This window comes from Ornithorhynchus anatinus, chromosome 5 (assembly GCF_004115215.2).
Source record: "Ornithorhynchus anatinus isolate Pmale09 chromosome 5, mOrnAna1.pri.v4, whole genome shotgun sequence".
Taxonomy (NCBI): Eukaryota; Metazoa; Chordata; class Mammalia; order Monotremata; family Ornithorhynchidae; genus Ornithorhynchus; species Ornithorhynchus anatinus.
The window spans coordinates 28,752,976-28,772,902 of NC_041732.1; the positions used below are offsets into that span (position 1 = coordinate 28,752,976).

Consider the following 19,927-nt stretch of genomic DNA (forward strand, 5'->3'; position numbering starts at 1 on the left):
CTTCCCACTAGTCTTCAAACCAAGATTCATTTAATGCTATATACTTTATCCTCCTTAATAATACATCTGGTATATTCCCCTTAGTCTTTCACTTATACAATTTAATGACAAGCTCTTGTGTTATCAAAAGCAGCATCTTATCCTCTGTCCATCTTTCATTGTAATAAATAAATAATAATGATATTTGTTAAGTGTTTGCTATGTTCCAGGCACCATACTAAGCACTGGGGTGGATAAAAGCAAATTGGGTTGGACACAGTCCCTGTCCCACGTGGGACTCACAGTCTCAATCCCCATTTTACAGATGAGATAACTAAGGCAAAGTGAAGTCAATTGCCCAAGGTCAGGCAGCAGACAAGTGGCAGAACTGGGATTAGAACCCATGACCTTCTGACTCCCAGGCCCGTGTTCTATCCACTAGGCCATGCTCCTTCCCATTGTAGACTATATCTGAGAATGTCTCATTTCCAGAGAACTATTTTTAAAAGGATTAACACATGCCCATAGCAGAGTATATGTTATTGAACATCAACCATATAATACTACTAATAATAATTGTGGTTTTTAAGGGTTTACTATGTTCCAGATACTGTTCTAAGTGCTGGGGTAGATACAGTGTAATCAACCTGGACATAATCCCTGTCTCACACAAGGCTCCCAGTCATGCTTTTTAAAGATGAAGGACCAGAGGCACAGAGAAGTGAAGTGACTTGCCCAAGGTCACACAGTAGACAAATGGCAAAGCAGGGATTAGAACCGAGGTCCTTTTGAGTCCCAGGCCCATGCTGTCTGTCTCACTCTCTCTCTATATTATTCCCCTTATGCAACTTAGTTTCCATTACACACCTCATGCATGAAATTATATTTTGCCAGGCAAATGTTTATGGTACTTTGTAATGCCTGTCCAATGCCTGTTTCACAAGCCCAGTGGTTCTAAACTGCCTTTAGACAAGTTAAATTTAAGAATTTATACCTCCTGGTCAATCAATCAATGGTATTTATTGAGTCCTTACTGTGAGCTGAGCATTGTAACTAAGTGCTTACTAGAATACAAAATGATAGTTTGGTAGACCTATCTTTGTCATCCAGTTACCTCAAATACAGTGCTGTGCACACAGCAGGTACTCAATTGACACTGTTGATATTGTTGTGTTGTTCCCTCTCAAAAGCTAAATTCAGTGCTCTGCATACAGTAAGCACTTGACCTAGTGGGTAGAAGGACCTGGGTTCTAACTCTGTCTCCCTGACTTGTCTGCTGTGTGACCTTGGGCAAGTTACTTCACTTTTCTGGGCCTCAGCTACCTCAGCTGTAAAATGGGGTTGAGACTGAGTCCCATATGGGACATGGACTGTGTACAATCTGATTATCTTGTATCTACTCCAGCACATAGAACAGTACTTGGCAAATAGTAAGTGCTTAAATACCATAAAAGTAAATTAATAATGACAATATTGGTATTTGCTAAGCGCTTCCTACGTGCCAAGCACTGTTCTAAGTGCTGAGGTAGATACAAGATAATAAGGTTGTACACAGTCCCTGTACCACATGGGGCTCATAGTCTCAATCCCCATTTTATAGGTGAGGTAACTGAGGCCCAGAGAAGAGAAGTGACCTAACTAAGGTCACCCAGCAGAGTAGGATTAGAACCCAGATCCTTCTGACTCCAAGCCCTGTGCTCTATACACTAGGACATGCTGCAAATATTATTGATGATGGTTGAGGGGGAATGGATGAGATGGCTGCACACGATGAGAAAGGGGAGGGGGCACTGAAAGGGACAGTTCAGAGGAGGAGTTTCTCAAGAACTGAGAGTGAAGGACATCTAACTGGATGTCTCATCGATGCCTCGAATTTAGCATTTTCAAAACAGAATTCATATTCTCACCCAAACCCTATTCTCCAACTGACTTTCCCGTTACTGTAGAAAGCACCACCATCCTCCCTGTTTCACAAGCCCATAGGCTTGGTTCTCTCCTTTGACTCTTCTCTCGTTCAACCCACATATTCAGTCTGTCACCAAATCCTGTCAGTTCAATCTTCACAACATCACTAAAATCTGCCCTTTCCTCACCATTCAAACTGCTATCACATTAATCCTATCCTGCCTTGATTACTGCATCAGCCTCCTTGCTGATTACTCTGCTTTCTGTCTCTCCCCACTCTAGCCCAAACTTCACTCTGCTGCTTGCATCATTTTTCTACAAAACCATTCAGTCCACATTTCCCCACTTCTCCAGAACCTTCAGTGGTTGCCCACCCATCTCCCCAAACAGAAACTCCTTAACGTAGGCTTTAAAGCACTTAATCATCTTGCTTCCTCCTACATCCCAGACTGCACACTTTGCTCCTCTAATGTCCCTGTACCTCGATCTTGTCTATCTCTCCACCAACCTCTCACCCACATCCTGCCTCTGGCCTGGAACTCCCTCCCTCTTAGGGATATTCACTCTCCCCACCTTCCAAGTCTTATTAAAAACACATCTCCTTCAAGAAACCTTTCCCTACTAAGCTCTTATTTCCTCTTCTCCCACTCTCTTCTGTGCTGCTCTTGCACTTGAATTTGCATTCTTTACACACCCTTCCCTAAGCCCCACAGCACCTAACCGTACATATCCATAATTTATTGAATTAATGTCTGTCTCCCCCCTCCAGACTGTAAACTTACTGTGGGCTTGGAAAGTGTCTACCAACTCTATTATATTGTACTCTCCCCCAAGCACCTATTACAGTGCTCTGCACACAGTAAGTGCTCAATAAATATGATTGAAGAGAAGAACAAATGTAAATAATTGTAACAGGGGAGTAATGGATTGCAAAAAGGACTTCAAGTGGGGACAGTGGAAAAGAACAGGGGAACCAAGCAAGAAGAGTCCCTGCCAGATCAGAAAGGGCCACGTGGAAGTGGACTGAAAAGCTTGCAGGGAAGAGATGAGAGGGTCTGAGACTTGGGGGAGAAAGAGCAAGGAGAAAGAACATAGGCGTGTATACAGAAGAGAGGAAGCACAGGATTGAAGAGTGGATAATGGCTCCTACTAGGCATAGTGGACATTAGAACAGTGCGCAGAGCTTAGAACAGTGCTTGGCACATAGTAAGCGCTTAAGAAATACTATTATTATTATCCAGGAGGGTGAGAGATGTGGGGTACAAGGCATGCAAAGGGATTTGATGTCTATACAGGAGTGTCCCCAATCCATCCGTGACGTGTTCCTTGAAAACATGGATTTCTTGTAAACTACTGAATCCTGGGGAATATTTTCCCATAGTCTAACCTGCAATTGGTTGGGTTTCATTTCATTATCAATCCTCAATCAATCAATCACTTATTGAGCACTTACTGCATATAGGGCACTGTACTAAGCGCTTGGGAAAGTACAATGACAGAGTTGGTAGATACATTCCCTTCCCACAATGAGCTTACAGTCAGTCTAGAGGCAATAATATAAATATAATATAAATGGCTATTTTCATAAGTGCTGGGGACTGATGAATGGGTGAAAAAAAGGAGCAAATCTAAATGCAAGGGTGATGCAGAAGGGAGTGGAAGACTTGGCTTCATAGGTAAGGAAAAGTATCCTTAACTCCTTGCCATATCCGCACTAGGACTGTTCTACTCCCTCGATCCTAGAGTTTTTCCTGCTCCCCCATGCTGCTAACTTGGAACCCCCCTTGTCTTTCCACATTCCAAAGCAGGCAAAGCTCACAAGTGTAGCTGTTATGGTGAATGTCTGTTTCATGGGTTTTGTTTTTCTCTTAGGTTAACATGGGAGAAATTGGGATGGGTTCCCTAAATTTCTGGTAAAAGCATATACAAATCGTTTGTGGGATATATACTATTACATTAAGCAATCACTCAATGGTATTGGTATTGTACTAAAAAGTATTATGCCTCACATAACTCTTTGTTCAATCATTTTTAAAGAAACTCAAAGAATATTATAACTTTAATCTAACGAGGAGTTATAGGATGATTTTGAATCTTTGCAGGAGAATGCAGAGGTAAAAACTTGTTCTGCTGATTGTGGTAGTAGCTTTTCAACTTCAGTTAAGAATGTGTCCATCTTGGATTAAGGAGTAATCTCCTTGTCTTCATAAAATACCTTGTAGCAGACCAATTTCTTCTGTACAATTCTTTATGTTGCTGAACTCATCACCCCAACAGGGTCTTCTTATTTTTATATTTTTGCTTGCTTTATAATGGATGCAAGGCTTCTTAATCACCAAATCTTGGCTGGTAGTGTTAAGACTGTAACTACACTGGACTTTTGAGGTGTCAATAACTGCCATTTCCCTGGGTGGCTGAAACCTGGGGTAAGGTGCCAAACTATACCAGCTTTATACCTGTTCAATAATAATACTAATGATGGTATTTGTTAAGTACTTACTATGTGCAAAGCACTGTTCTAAGCACTGGGGGAGATACAGGTGATCAGTTTGTCCCAAATGGGGTTCTCAGTCTTAATCCCCATTTTACAGATGAGGGAACTGAGGCACAGAGAAGTTAAGTGACTTGCCCAAAGTTACACAGCTGACAAGTGGCAGAGTGGGGACTAGAACCCATGACGTCTGACTCCCAAGCCTGTGCTCTTTCCACTGAACCACGCTGCTTCTGTACAACAATCTATGAGACCAGAGAAACTAGTAAGGCCAAGATGGATTGCCCTCTGTACCTGATTAATTATTCAGTGGTATTTGAGCACTTAACCATGTGCAGAGTACTGAACTAAGTGCTGGGGAGAGTATAATATAGTTCAGTGTTTGTGATCCCTGCTTTTCAAGGAGCTTACAATCTAGTCGGGAAGAGGGATAAAATAAGTAACAGAGAAGAGAGCCCGAAAGTGTGAGGATATGAAAAATAAGTGTGGTGGTGAGGTGAATATCAAAATGCTAATAGGAATTGGCCCAAGTATAAGGGGGAGGCTTCTGCAGGGAGGTAAGGAGAAGAGGGAGGGGGGATAAGGGGTTAGTCAGGTACTGCTTGCTGCAGGAGACCCTAGGTCACTAAAAGAGGAGAGAAAAGATCACAAGCCCACAGAGTTTGCCAGAAAAGTACACTAACACTACTCACCCCAAGGTAATGGAGCTGAGAACAGCGGAGACCCACTCAGGTAGTGAAGGGCTAAGGAGTTTTCCAGAGCCCTGGAGTGCTGAAATGGCCACTAGGGAGAGAATGACCTGTAAAAGGGAAAAGGTAGCCAGGGAAGAAGATTAAACCTTTGTTACAGAAACTTGGAAGTCCAGAATCCTGTGCTAGCCAACTAACCTGCCTACATCCCAGGAAACAGGGCTGCTCAGGGCCAACTGGTCTTTGAGTCACAAGTCTGTGCTTCTCCACACTAGGTGCAATCCCAGTCAGGGAGGTACTTTGCACATTCTCATTTTCTTTCAGTTGATTCGGCAAACTATGGAACGGGTAACCCTCAGGGCTTCCCTGATGATTTACAACTTGACTTCTTGATGGCTAGGGATTCATTTTGCTGAGAACTTTGTAGTTAACTGTTTCAAATGAGAAGCAGCGTGGCTCAGTGGAAAGAGCCTGGGCTTTGGAGTCAGAAGTCATGGGTTCAAATCACGGCTCTGCCACTTGTCAGCTGTGTGACTGTGGTTAAGTCACAACTTCTCTGGGCCTCAGTTACCTCATCTGTAAAATGGGGATTAACTGTGAGCCTCATGTGGGACAACCTGATTACCCTGTATCTACCCCAGCGCTTAGAACAGTGCTCTGCACATAGTAAGCGCTTAACAAATACTAACATTATTAAATGACACCGGTGACAGCGCCCCCTCTCCCACCCCAGCCTACCGTCTACACACCATCAACTATTCTCCCTCCATTCTATCCGATGAAGTGAACAAAATCAGAGGTTGACAGCAAAATGCATACAGAATTCTTTTATTTAACTTAAATCATGTAGTACTGTAACTACTAGAAAAAAGCAGAGTAAGAGAAACTAAAGTAGCCTTCGCTTCAGCCATTCAAAATAGACAAAGTTTCTTTTTTTCATAATGTAAAGAATCCAGAGTATATCGCAATAACAGGAATAAATTCTTACAACAGAATATACAAAAACATTTTGAAATTTTTTTCATCTACTGATTCATTTTAATATAAACACAGGAATTTCTTTAGGAATAATTTATACACAGAAAGTCATTTTATGTAACAAATTGGCCATGTTATTACTTTTTTCATTTTTTTAAAAAACTTTTTTTAAACAAGAAAACTTGGAAAATGTTGTATTTGCAATGCATCAGTTCCATAGCGCTTTCTGGTTTAGTTTTTGTCCCAGAGGTAGACAAACTCTGGCCAATCCTTTCATCTCAAAACCTCACTGGTTTAGAAAACAGAAAGGTGTTTTCTCAAGGCATATACACTGTCCATAACTGTTCAGAAACTGAATAGGGCTCAGGATGGGGAGAGGACAGAAAGGAAGGGTTGGGGGATGGCTATGATGGGGTAGGGAAAAGGGGGAGAGAAAAAGCAAGAAACCAATTTTTCTTGTACTACAAAAAGGATGGGAGGGGGAGGGAAAATGTAACTTCCATATTCTCCTTTAAATACAAATAAATAAGGACCCTTTCTTGTTAGTTTCAACAAAGCTTCAATCATGGTACTATGAATCTATCAAAATTGTATGTTTTGCCTTCAGAATTTGTAGTTTTGTAATTATTCTGTATGTGGTGACCATTTTGAAAACTGTTTTGTTGTGCTGCATCTGTTGGGTAGTCAAATCCTTCAGCTTCTCTGGCATTAGATGACAACTACAGTAACCAATAAAACCAGGAACTAAGACTGTTTAGCAGCAACACCTATTCTGTTTCCACAACCAATGAGGTTCTTTCAATCTTTTCAATTCACTGCTCTGTAAAGTGAAATGACCACACCAGCCAGAGTGTTCTAGAAGACCAAGATACTGAAGATACAGAACTTTTTCTTCCATCATCATTCATCCACTATATGCCAGGGCACAAAGCTTGGGAAAAAGGGATGAATTACGGCTTGGACACCTTAAAAATCCTTTTTGGCATATTGTAAAGCTAGCTAGTAAACTGCAACCCTCAAAAAATTGACCACATCCACACATCACATACATACGTTACATACACACACAGACAAACACATGCACACAGACACACACACACACAGAAAAAGGTGCCTGTTAAATTATTTTAGGCATTTAGAAACTACAAACATCTTATAAAATTATTCTATGTACTTACAAAAATGCAATGAAACATTTAATTAGTTCTTGTAAACCAGATCTTTGTCAACTGACTACCCGTAATCTACTGGACTTAAGAGCCCTTTTGAAAATGCTAATGAATTACTAATTAAGATAACGTTTACAAAAAAGATGCTAGAACATATACACGCACCCACACACACACACATACACATGTGCACACACACACACAAACACACACAAAAGAAATGAATGATCATAATTAGGTACTTGCAAAAAAACAGGAGTGCTGAAACTGGCACAATTTGTCACTGACCAATTCAAATAAAAAATTTCTTGTTAAGGTTTTTTCAACTGGTACATTAACAATGTTTATTTACAAGAACCAAATGATCCAATATGATTTCTGAGGCCTGTTATAGTCTGCCACCCTCAGAAACCATCAAGGCTCAGGCACTACCTCAAACTTTCACCAAGCCCTGTACCCTTGTAAATATGCGTTATCAATTCCATCATCTTTTCATTCCTTTTCATCACCACAGCCCACCATCACATCCTCCTGCCTGGAACATCCCTGAAAACATCCAAGATCATCCAGGCATCTTTACTCAAAATGGACCATTCATCTGTGTTGCACTCCCTCCCCTCTTCCCTCCCCCCTCCCCCCCCCAAAAAATAAAACAAAAATCCCCCTGCCTTCCTAGGTCTGTATCTTCAGCATCTCTGGCAATAAGTTCTTATTCTCAATAGCCTCTCTGAAATTTTCATCTACATCACCTCCGACTAGTTAGGAGTGGAGTTACATGCTTGACTTTCACCACTGGTTATCAGGAGTGGATCTTTTGTACTTGTCCTCCCTTGTTGCTTTGCCCAGGAAATAATATACAATTGACAAACAGAAAGAGTAACAGAGAAAAAAACCCGACAAAACCCAAATACATCACTGATACTACTGGAATGAGTGGGGCATTTTGTGGAGCTTTACCACTGAAAAGAGTGCACCATGGTTCTCAACCGGAATTGGACGAAACAATTCTCAGTTGTGGCCAGGGGACCTGCCGGCAATTCCATCTGGCAACCAGGGCACCCTGGGCTTGCACACTTACAGGAGCTTCAGTGCGAACCAGCCACAGCAGAGGCGTACATCACTTAAAACAAGCTTCAAGAACAGAGGTGCCACACTGAGAAAGAGACTTTGGTGGAACGAACTGGCCTCATATGTAGTATCCTACTTGGCTTCTGTTTCTATTGTCTCCACAGAAGTGAAAAAGGGAACTTTGTATTGAATACCAAGCATGACACATGTCTGTAGTTCCACAATAGCCACCTTCCTTTTTACCAAACCACCTTCTGTACCACTATACCAACTTAAGAGGAGTCTGGTGCCAAACCTAAGTGTTTGTTCCCTCCATAGCGGCCACTGTGTTTCACCACTGTGAAATCTTTCAGTACAGCTTTTCATCATCGTTCACTTCCCCCTTCCCCCACCTCACGAACGAGAACATCAGCAATATATATACTTTTTTGTTTAATCCTGTTGAAGCTCAAACTCTCAAAAACTAATTATCTGGTGGTAGGTGTCAGAAAGGGTGGCATAAACGATGATTTTAAAGTCAATTCCAAGCTGATGTTAATTCTCAGTGGTTCACATTACTAAAGCAGTGTGATTTACCCTCAAAAAGATGGTATGGACAGTGCCACAACTCAGGTTCATAAAGCTATTTGAAACGCACAAAAAGAAAATCAAAAGCAGCAGGGGAAATCTACATGAAATTAGGCTTGTGATTTATAAAATGCCATGGTAGAGTTAAGGTGGTTTGGTCCAGGAAAGATGACTGCACCATCGAATACATGGATGTTCTCTTTCATTTAAGTGCTTCTGAAATGTTTATTATGATGGGCTCTATCTTGTTAGTGTTTTTTCCTACTATTTTTTAAACCACCCACAAAACAAACAAACAAAAAAAACTTGGACAGTTTTAACGAAACCCTCATAGCCAGCTGAATGATCTGCAGATCTCCAGTTGTGGAAATCAGTATGTGCAAAAGAGAGGAGGGGTCACTACATCATGGGGTCACCTGTGCATTAGAATAAAGCCCTGATAAAGCTACATTTCTTTATTGACACGGGGAAGGCCAGAGGCCTTCAGAGACCAGTGCTCTCTCCGAGAGCGAGTACCCTCTAAAGCCATCACTGCAGTGCTGTATTTTTTAAGAGGCCATATTCACCCACTACCACATCATTTAGATACATGCCTGGTTCCCACAAGGGAACCTGCCAGCATTCAGGAGACACACACTATATCACGCAAATGGCGGAACTGCGCTCTGGGAAGTACACAGTAAGAGCAGTTAGACGTTCCTGGATGGGGGTTAGCCTGGACTAGCTGGTCCCTCAGAATCCATAGGGTTGCTGAGCACTTTCCTTTTCTAGAGGGTAAAACACGCATGACAGCAGGGTGAGGGAAAGGGAGCCTAAGTTTCTATTTGGAACATTTTATTTGGTTGGGATCAGCATTACCTTTGAAGACTCTGCTGCTCTTTACTAAAGAAGTGGCAAAGAGAAAGTCTCAAAGAAGCAACATCTTCCTGATCAATTTAACAGGCAGTAGCAGCATTGCTCCCTACTGTGGATTTCCTGGGCCTTGATTCTGGCTAAATCTCTTAATGTCACTTGGGGTGAGAGGCAACAGCAAAAAACACTTATTCGCATCTATGGGATTTTACCAGAATTGTTGATTGTTTCCCTCACTTACCCGCAGCCTGCCTCTCCTCCCCCTAACACATCCTTCCAACCTTGTAAACAACAGGCCCTTGTAATGAATAAATTATTCACCATTTAATCCTCACAGAGCAGTCCCTTTTGGGGACAGCTATCATCTGACTCAGAACAGACACGCAGACATTTTATTCTGGGCTGCCACAGCAGCCCTGGAGGTGACATACACAAACAATGCAGGGGCAATCTGGAAACCCTCCTCAAAGGATTGTTTGCAGCCACATACAATTCTTGGCGCTCTGCCTCCCCTCTCCCTCAATAAAAACATGATCGAAAGGCAAGCTGCTTGGAAATGTTAGAAGACAGAAGAGATATAATAATGCTGGGACCCCTTAAAGTACTGGCCACTCCTCTCCAGAACCTAGTGTATGTGGTCTGTAGTGTGAATGAGGTTACCAGTATCAACGGCATATTGTCAGGTGCTGAGAAATGTGAGATGTATTCTTTTTTTTTATATATACATATAAAAAATAAGAGTGAGGTAGATAAATGTTTGAAAAAAATCAAAAACTGTCCCCCTGTCATACACAAAACTCTTGTCTCAGTATTTAAATTTATTATGGGGCATTTCTACAGTGATTTAAACTGATATCACAAAAATAAATAAAAAAGTCCTACATAGAATACCTTCTAAATTAACTTTTTCCTTTTTTTGAAACAGGAAAAATAACTATGGGACAGAGCTAGAGAAGATAGTGGGACTTAACTACACAAGCAAAAGCACTACAAACATTGTTTTTCTTTTGTATTCTCCAGTCACAACTATCATTATATTTGATTTCTTTGTTCTAACTCAAAAATGTACATTTTCCATCCCAGAACAACCCCTTTAGCTGCCAGCACTCAGGGGACTGGTGCTATGGATGCTTAAGATGGGTAATAGCTATGGCTCCTTGGTTTTCCTGCCCTACCCCATACATTGAGGTTGTTGCAAATGAATTAAGTGCAAGCTACTTAGAGCTCAGTTCTGACATGCGCTCTTGGTCTGGAAGGCAGCCCTTAAAAGCTGCTCGCCAAGTTAGCCCACCCAGTTGTCCTTAGAGATTGCATTCTAAGGCTTTGCAAGTGGCCACCAATTGACAAGGGGCAGCCTGGAGATCCCTTGCTTCAAAAATCACCAATTGGAAATAGGGCAATGCATGACAATGACCATTTCCATTGCTCTACACTCTCCACTGCTTGATCGGGCAGCTTGCTGTTCACGGGATAGAAGGGTTAAAATATTGGGGTGTTGGGGGGAGTGTTTGTTGTTGGTTTTTTCATTTTAAATAGTGACCCAAAAGCGTGGTGTTTGCAGTTAAACCACTGTTATACTCAACAATTAAAAAAGTGTGTGTGTGTGTGTGTGTGCGTGTGTGAGAGAGAGAGAGAGAGAGAGAGAGATAACCAAAATAAAGGCAAGGGAAAAAGAAGGTGAAACTCTTGAACAATGATGAATATGAACATTGAACAAGAATGTATTAAACATTTAACCTTTTTTCTGACCTGAGTTTGTATCATGCCTTGCACTGTAACAGACTCGAGCACTGTGTGGGTGGAGGGGGAGGAGGACACGGAACCGCAAGACACACTTAAGTGTGCTAGGTCACCTGGAGTCCTCTGCCCGGTTCTCCCATGAGCCTGGCACCCACACAGCCACCATGTTGTAAAAGAACTAATGGAAAAAAAAAGGAGGAAATGTATTTATAAAAAGGCATCAAACAGTTCATGGCAAATCATGTTATACAAGTATCAATTACTGGGAGAGGAGGAACAAAGTTACACACTATAGTACTATAGTACAAAGCATAAGAAGTTTGTTGGAGTGGGGGAAGGTGAGGGGAGAAGGAGAGGGGGTAGACCTGAAGGTTTTCATAGATTAAATCCACAAAGATAAAGAACAAAAAAAATAGCAGCTTTTTCTGTACAGACATATAGATGAGTATCTGAACCGTAAAAAAGTTATAAAAGTGACACGAAAGACAATGTGTATGCAAATGATCCACGGTCTAACATAGAACTGTAAGACCCTTCAAGAAGTCAATAACAGAGAGAAAATGTCAACAAAGCGTAATATGCTTGAATCCATTTACTGCTTTTTCTTCTCAATTGTTAAGCTTTAATTTTTCCCCATACAAACCTGCCACAGGGGGCAGGCTGCAGTACTGGAGATCCCTTCCGGCTTGTTTCATGGATGGTTGCTTCTATTTTTGTTTTGTTTTTTGGCGTATGGTTGAATTTTTGCGCGACTGTGTGATTTTGGCTCACCACTGCCAGTTTTCTCCAGAATCCTTGGGGGCAGGGAGGCCTTCCTTCCTTCTTCCCCTGTCTTCATCACCAGAAAGTCATGCTTTTGTCTAGTTCCCCAAAATAACAATAATTGAGACAAAAGCAATTTGATTTCTCCTTAAAGTGAAATGTAAAAAGAATACCAGTGTATGATTGGAGTGTATTGATCAGTATTTCTTTGAAATGGAGCAATTGATTACAGTGCTCCTTCCACGCCTACAAAAAAAAAAGAAAGAGAGGAAAAAAGGAAAGTTCGGGTTTTTTGGCAAAATTTGGCAGCGCTGAAAATGGTAATAATCTTGGACAAATGATGGCCTTTTTAAATTCAGGTGTTCCTAAAAAGGTTAGACAGCAATGTTAAAAATCCAGTCTCTTAGTTCTTTTATAAAGACCTATAGTGTTAGGCAGGTGCTTGCATGGGATAACGGGGAGTCAATTGGCCAGCCATTTCTTTGATCTGAAAAAAGTGCTTTCTGGTTAGACTTGCACGCAGACAGATTTTTCCTTTTGAAGCAGAGGTGGCAGAGGGACAGAAAAAAGGGGGTACAGAAAGGAAGCATAGAAGGGGAGATCAATGAGAGGAGAAAAAGAGAGAGTGAGAAAGAAAGGGAGAAAGAGAGAGAGTAAAAATAGGATCACTAGTTTTCTGATGCTAGTATTATTAAAGTTTTTTAAAAGGCCCACTTCATGCCCCACGTTTGGAGTTGTTAACTGAAACAAACATCTGGCTGCATATTGAAAAAAGAAAAATCATCAATGTGTTGACTGAAAAGTGGGTTCTCCTTAGTGCAGCAATGGCAGTTCTGAAGATCCACTGAGGTACAGTAGGCTTTTGACCATATCATTAAATTCCTTTCTTCCTCCCCACTGCCACGTGTGTGTGTGTGTGTGTGTGTGTGTATGTCTGAGAGAGAGAGAAAGAGATATAAGAGAAGAAGTGAGGGAGGGAGAGGGAGATAGAAGAAGAGAAAGAGACTGTTTGCACGAGATTCTGGTGCCTAGGATCAGCAGGCCGAAGACTGGGGCAAAGGTAAGGCCCTTTCGTTTTTGCGTCCTCCATTCATGTGCGCGTAGGGCTGCCTCTCATCAAAACTGGCCCGGAGGACCACCACCCCGGGCCCATTCTCGGCTTTGTGTCCTGAGTGTTTCTCGGAGGGCTGAAGGGTGGAGGAGGGGTCTAAGGGAATGCTCTCCATGTTCTCAGTCTCCAGATCAAGCTCTTCTGTGTCTGGAGGCTTGTTCTCTTCACTATAGAAGAAGGATACCTCCTTGAAGGCTGGATCCAGCTCATCTTTGATGCTGCCAATGATCTCCAGGAAAGAAGGACGCATTTTGGGGTTGTACTGCCAGCACATGCGCATCAATTCAAACCTGAAATTGAAGCAGAGACACAACTGTCTCAGGGAGAAAAAGACACCCATATGCCCTCCCCCTTGTGATTTGTGGGAGGCTTTGCTTTTTTTATTTTTTAAGTCACGTGAAAGCTACTAGTTTTACCCAACCTCCATCCAAAAGACTGAGTTTCCCAATCTTGGTTGACCAAGGGATTATTCTGTCACTGTCCTTCCAAAAAGGGCACTTGTAAGAAAAGCCAGAGAGGCTTCACAGTTTACCCAACTGTAGATGTGAATGGCTAGTTGGATGGCAAAAGTCTGCATTAATAATAATGTTGGTATTCGTTAAGTGCTTACTATGTGCAGAGCACTGTTCTAAGCGCTGGGAGAGATACAGGGTAATCAGGTCATCCCACGTGAGGCTCACAGTTAATCCCCATTTTACAGATGAGGTAACTGAGGCCCGGAGAAGTTAAGTGACTCTCCCACAGTCACACAGCTGACAAGTGGCAGAGCCAGCATTCGAACCCATGACCTCTGACTCCGAAGCCCAGGCTCTTTCCACTGAGCCACGCTGCTTCCCCATTAGCTGATGGTGTATGAAAAAGAGGGGTGGTCCTTCTGCCAAGTTTTAATAGAATTACAATTTCTGATAATCACAACCAATTTAGGAATCTGCAAAAATCAGAAAGGCAAAACTGTGCTGGACTGCTGCTTTTTGAGGGGAAAAACAATAATCCTGTGCTCATTTTCTAGTTCTATTATGGCCGTAGGCTTTTAAAGCATAAGTCATCCACTGGCTTAAACCCTTTCTTAATGGTGTATTTGCAAGGAAAAAGTTGCACAGTGGTTAAACAAAATCACCATAATGTGAAACAACAAACAATGAAAAAGAACACTACTGTTGATGATGATGTTGCAATGATGATGTTCCTTGGGGAGTAGGCGACGCAACAAGGTTGCTGAATAATAGGGCAGTGTATGCTGGAGATGGAGGGTGTCTTTTATTAATATGGGTTAGAGAAAAATCAGCTAAATGATCCTAATACCTAAAGAAAATTAATAAGAAAACTGTCAGTCCTAATTACATAACTGGGTGTGGGGAGTGAGGAAGTAGGCAAATTTTTTATGATATTTCCTGGTGGGATCTTTCTGAAAGCCAAGAGTATTTTCATTTCTAAAAATAAAGCTACTACAGAAGTTCTGGATATTGTGTTCCCTCCCAAAGATGACAGCTTCTGGTAAACCTTTATTGGGTGAAAAGAAGAAATTCTACCCAACCCAGCCAGTTTCCTTGTATAGATGGGGACCACCTAACACTGGTTGGCAAATTGTTTAAAACACAACCCAAAGAAATTCAGATGGGAACCAGAAAATAATTATTTCCCATGGTTTTCCTGAGCATGAAAAAAGACAATATTAAGATTAATCCACCAAGTTCTCTGTTCCATATAATAGTTTCTTAGTTAAGGGCTTCAAGTCCATGTTCACTGGAGGCAAAATAAGCTCGAGAGGGAGGGAGGACTGACACTTTTTACCCTGTTCAACGAATCTGGCTGTGCCTCTCAGCTAGTGGAGGAGAGAGGGAATGGTGATGTCCAGTCATATGTAAATACTATTCACCCACCCTCCTTTACAAGCCAAGCCTGATAGAGAGTTTCACCTCAAACAGAGTGCTGAAAGGTTTTCCAACCCCTGCCCTCTGAGCCCCCAGCTGCAGTGCCAAACAATGGGACATTTGGCCTTTAAAATCAGGTCACTGGCATTAGTTTCCTTCATCTTTCTCTGAGCAAACAGACACTTCAAGAAAACTGTTTTGTCACCAATACCCTCACTTCCCACCAAGAGAAAAAAACAAAACAAAACATGTGACATAAATACATGAAATCCATTTCTGTTACTTCACTGCTCTTTCCTCTCTAGCTGACTGGTATGTCCCTGAATAGAAGCATCAGCTGGAGCCAAGAACACTCGATATTCCCTGGCTCGGAGTTCTGTGGCCTAGGGGCAATGCTGAGGAGATACCACAAGCAGTGGAGTAATGCATGTGACATCAGCACAAACAAGGACATGTGATGCTTCTTTTAAACCATTCCAGATTCAAAAACCTTCCAAGGCTTCCCATAAAAGGAAGTTTTTTTTTCCTCTGTGGGATTCAAGACCCTGTTTACACTATCTCAAACAAGAAAACTTTCCAGTAGACTCTGAAAGGGTTTATGAGCTGATAAAACTAACTCTTTCTTTTATGATGTCTATACATTTTTCAGGACTTGACCCACCTGTGACATTTTTGGCCTTCAGGGCCACAAGAACACTGGGTACCTCAATTGACTATTCTGTCTTTGCCTTTTGCAAACGACAGCAAACTACATAGAAAGAGAAGTGTGGCATTAAAAGGATGAAAGGAAAAAAATTCCTTGTGAAGTCTCATTGACTTTTAATATATTCTGCACCTAGCAGAAACCATAATTAACTTGAAACAATTGTGATTCAGGACAAAATGAATGATCCTTACTTTACAACCAGGCTGGGTCAGAGTACCTTCTGCAGACACTGGTTTGCCTGTGGACCTAATGGCCCTTAGGCTTTGTTAAAGGGGGGCTAGCCAAAAAGAGAAACTGGGTAAGCAGAACAGATCCCTACACAAAACCCAGGAATCGAAAGCATTTTGGATTCCAACATACCACCGGTGTCACTGTGACTGTAGCTGTTCCTACGTTACAAAGTTTACCAGAGGGCAAAATCCATGGTGGGGACTGTGGCTAGGGCATACATAATGAGGGCAACTAAGCAAAGTTTTGAGAGGGGGTGAAACATTACCTCCCAAGTCATACATTTGCTGAGCTGAATTTCGACTCGGGTTTGACTTCTATCTGCTCTCTGTTGTGTGGAGCAGCGACAGGATAAACAAATTATGGCATTTGAAAGGATTACTTACTACTACATATTTCATTTAACTGCCAAACAATCTGGAAACACTGATTTCTTTAAGTTTGATTGCTCTTCGTGTGCTCCAAATTCTGGGCCAGAACCTCGAACAATATATGTCTTCTAGTCAGCCACACAAAAAAACAGCACACAGTGATTGGGAAATTGAAAAATTAAGTGGCAACCATTCTTCAGAGTTTTTCTGCTGCTGATCCTTGTACGGTCAAGGTGAGTTCAGCAGAGTATCATTTTCCTTGTTGCCTACCTAACTGCTGCATCATTAGAAAGGGATTGCACATTAAAAGTCTCTCAATTATGAGAGTGCTCAGGAGTGAGGAAAAAGAGTCTCCATGTTTGTGAGGAGCAGCAGAATGGGGCAATTCTGGCACCCAAATGTCCAACAGGCCTCTGAAAGTCTTAGATCTGGATTTTCAAGAGTTTCAGCCTCCATTTTGAGTTAATTTCTGAATACTCCTATCTGTTCAGGCTCCTCTTCTACAAGACCCCAATAACAATATTCATCAATAGTGAAGAGGAAGGAGAGAACAGGTGCCCTCACCCAAAGACTCAATTAACTTCCTTTTCTGTCTTTCAGTTATTGCAAGAGTGAACAATTCTCCCAGGAGTTTGAGCAGCAAGGACATTTTCTACCATTCGGCTATCTCCCCACTAAATTCTGTCTTTACTTTGAGCTGTAAACAGAAATTGTCTTGTCTTTCCTCCCTTGCAGGTGTGTTTTAAGATTTCTTTTTTGTGGTAAATCACTTTGAGTTCCCAAAAATACTTTGAGAGAGAAAAATAAATTTATGGGAGGCAAGAGAGAAACTCCACAAAGAGATAAAGCCTGCATTGATCTCACACTCCCTGTTGTGTCTCGGTTCCCATGGGAAACAATCTAATCTCTGGATCCTCCGGCTCTTTACCAGTTCTCTCCAACCTGCACATATTCTGGGATAAGCATTAGCCTTTAATGGTGGCACTTATACAATATTCAGCTTGGTTGGCAAGTATATCCTCAATAATCTATCTTCATTTTGTACCTCTATGCTGAGCAGAAAGAGGAGCTCCTTTCATTCCTTCCAGTCTTCCTTAAGACTCTACTGTTATTCTACCTGTTCAGCTCAAGAATAATGCCAAATATAATCCAACAAAAAACCTATTCGTTTTGGTTGACAGGTCTGTAATTTATTTTTTTGGAATACAAGTAGTATGAGGGGAGTGTCTGCTTAATATCTAATAACCTTATTCCATCTCCTCATCTTTTCCTTTAACAAAAAAAACCCAAACAAAAAAACATTTCAGTGTAATTTTGTCTGATACAAATATCTGGGATTGAACCAAATACATAAAGGCATCTAGTGCACTGATAAGTTTAGCTCCATATGCAATAAATATTTAATAAATACTATTACTACTACTGAGGAATGTCTTAATCTTATAGACAAAAATCCTGTAGGAACCAAGTGCTATTCTTGAACACACAGGCTTGTTGAGACCTGCTTAAAGACTGTCACGTAACCTCTGCGTCGGATTCCTCTCATTAGTAGGAATCTTTACCTTCAGACCCAACCCAGTGGAGATCTGGGAAAAATAGATGGGTCATCAGCTCAGCAGAAATAATGTCTAGGTCCTAAAAACTTAGTTTTTCTTCAAAGTACAGAGGTTTAGTATTAATCCAAAATGCAGTCTTCCCAGCGGGTCATTAAAGCAGGAAAACAATTTCTGACTAACAAGCCAACACCCTTTTCCGATATGTATAGTCAGCTTTTTTGACATCATTCTTGAAAAATTTTGTCTTAAGAATAATTGGTGTTATAGCATCCCACTCTTTCAACATTACATTTCATTCTGTTGCAATGTAACTGCAAATTGTAGAAGAACAGTCCTCAATTTCACCATATCATTCTATCCAAAACATGAAATGAAAATCTGCATTACAGGAGAGCTTGCTGCATTCACAGATTTGTCTTATCTCCAAGTCGACAGGCAATGCCTGAAGCATTCAGTTACCTTTCACGAATTTGGGAAGCTTCTTGAAAAAATAACCTGCTGCCTCTTGAAGGCACAAGTAACAGATGTGTTACTCTTACCTTGGACACTAGCCCCAGAGAACTGCAGACCTGCAGGACTACTCTCGCTCTCTCTCAATAATAATCAAGGGAGCACCACATGAAGTGGCAAAGCCTCTCAGTTACATGGTGCCTTCTTATATGAGCTGCTCCTCCTTTTCTGGAGCCACAGTGCAATATATTCAACTAAAACCTAGCATGAGCCGGGTCCTCAAAATTGTTTTCAATAGCACACTAATTCACTGTAATCTATGGAGAATCACATACCTAGATCGGTCACTTTCAAATTTTAGAATCTGAAAGCCGTAGGGTTTTTGTGACAAAGTGAGTTTGAGCGATACAGCTTCATAAATGCTCAGAGAACTAAGCCTGGGAAGAGAAGGTTCTAAACAATGAAAAGCTGACGAAAGCATGTTCCAATCAGTTGGCTAAAATGAGGCTTAAGTGAATGCCGTTAATATTAGTCATATGCCTCATGCTCTTTTTATGCTCTTAAGCAAAGAGGGCGAAAATATTTATCTCAGAGAATCACCATGACTGTGGTAATAAACAGAATTTAAAGTAAAAGAAAATGATGTACTTTTTATCTACATGAGACACAAGAAATCCTGACCCACTGTTTTTCTATTTGCTAATAGTTTTAAGTGAATAAAAGGGCTCTTAAATGGAGTTCCTAATAGTCATTTATATGTTCTTAACTGAAGCCTCTGGGTAATTAAACTTGGGCCTTTGCAGTGCTCTTTTAGGGGCCTGGGACAAGTGGATTGGGCAGATGCATAACCACTGCCGAAAACACCAAGACCTGGGACTGTTGTTCCAACCGTGTGTCTGCCCCCCAAATGAGCCAAATGGAACTAGAGATCTGAGACATCAAGCAAAGGAAATTCCAACAGCACCAAGGGTAAGACTTATTTTACCACACTCTATGGTTCTTGATTTGCTATACAAAGCACTTGGGAAAGTACCATATAATAGAACTGGTAGACACGATTCCTGGACACAAGGAGACTACAATCTTAGTTTTAACAACCCCTTAGAAGAGACAATTGAGAGGTGAAAAACCCACAGATGAACTGAAGTGGAAAAAAAGAAGAGAAGCCTGGATAATACATACAACATATCGGGGCAATTGTCTGGTTTCTCCAGAAGGCCGCCCTCCATTACGAAGCGAAGAACTTGTTCATTAGACATGCCCTGATATGGCTGCTCTGCTAGTGTCGCAATCTCCCATAGGACAACTCCAAACGACCTAAAAGGACACAGAAAAGACATATGAAATGCTAATAATATTTAGTTCTTATAGGTATAAAGCAGTCATGGTTTCGTAACAATGCTCTCCAACAATTTCTTCTTCATCTCAGAGTAT

At 41.4% G+C, this 19,927-nt stretch overlaps 1 protein-coding gene across 1 annotated transcript in view; it reads right to left on the reverse strand.

Annotated features, from left to right (window-relative positions):
• Positions 1-5,876: 5,876 nt before the first annotated feature.
• The window catches only part of IGF1R (insulin like growth factor 1 receptor), a 322,256-nt gene continuing 308,205 nt past the window's right edge, over positions 5,877-19,927 (reverse strand). Inside the window, exons 20-21 of the mRNA XM_029066648.2 lie at positions 19,676-19,810; positions 5,877-13,601 (exon numbers count right to left, since the gene is read on the reverse strand). Of these exons, the coding sequence (XP_028922481.1) occupies positions 13,235-13,601; positions 19,676-19,810 (502 nt within the window). The 3' untranslated portion in view covers positions 5,877-13,234. The remainder of the gene's footprint in view (positions 13,602-19,675; positions 19,811-19,927) is intronic.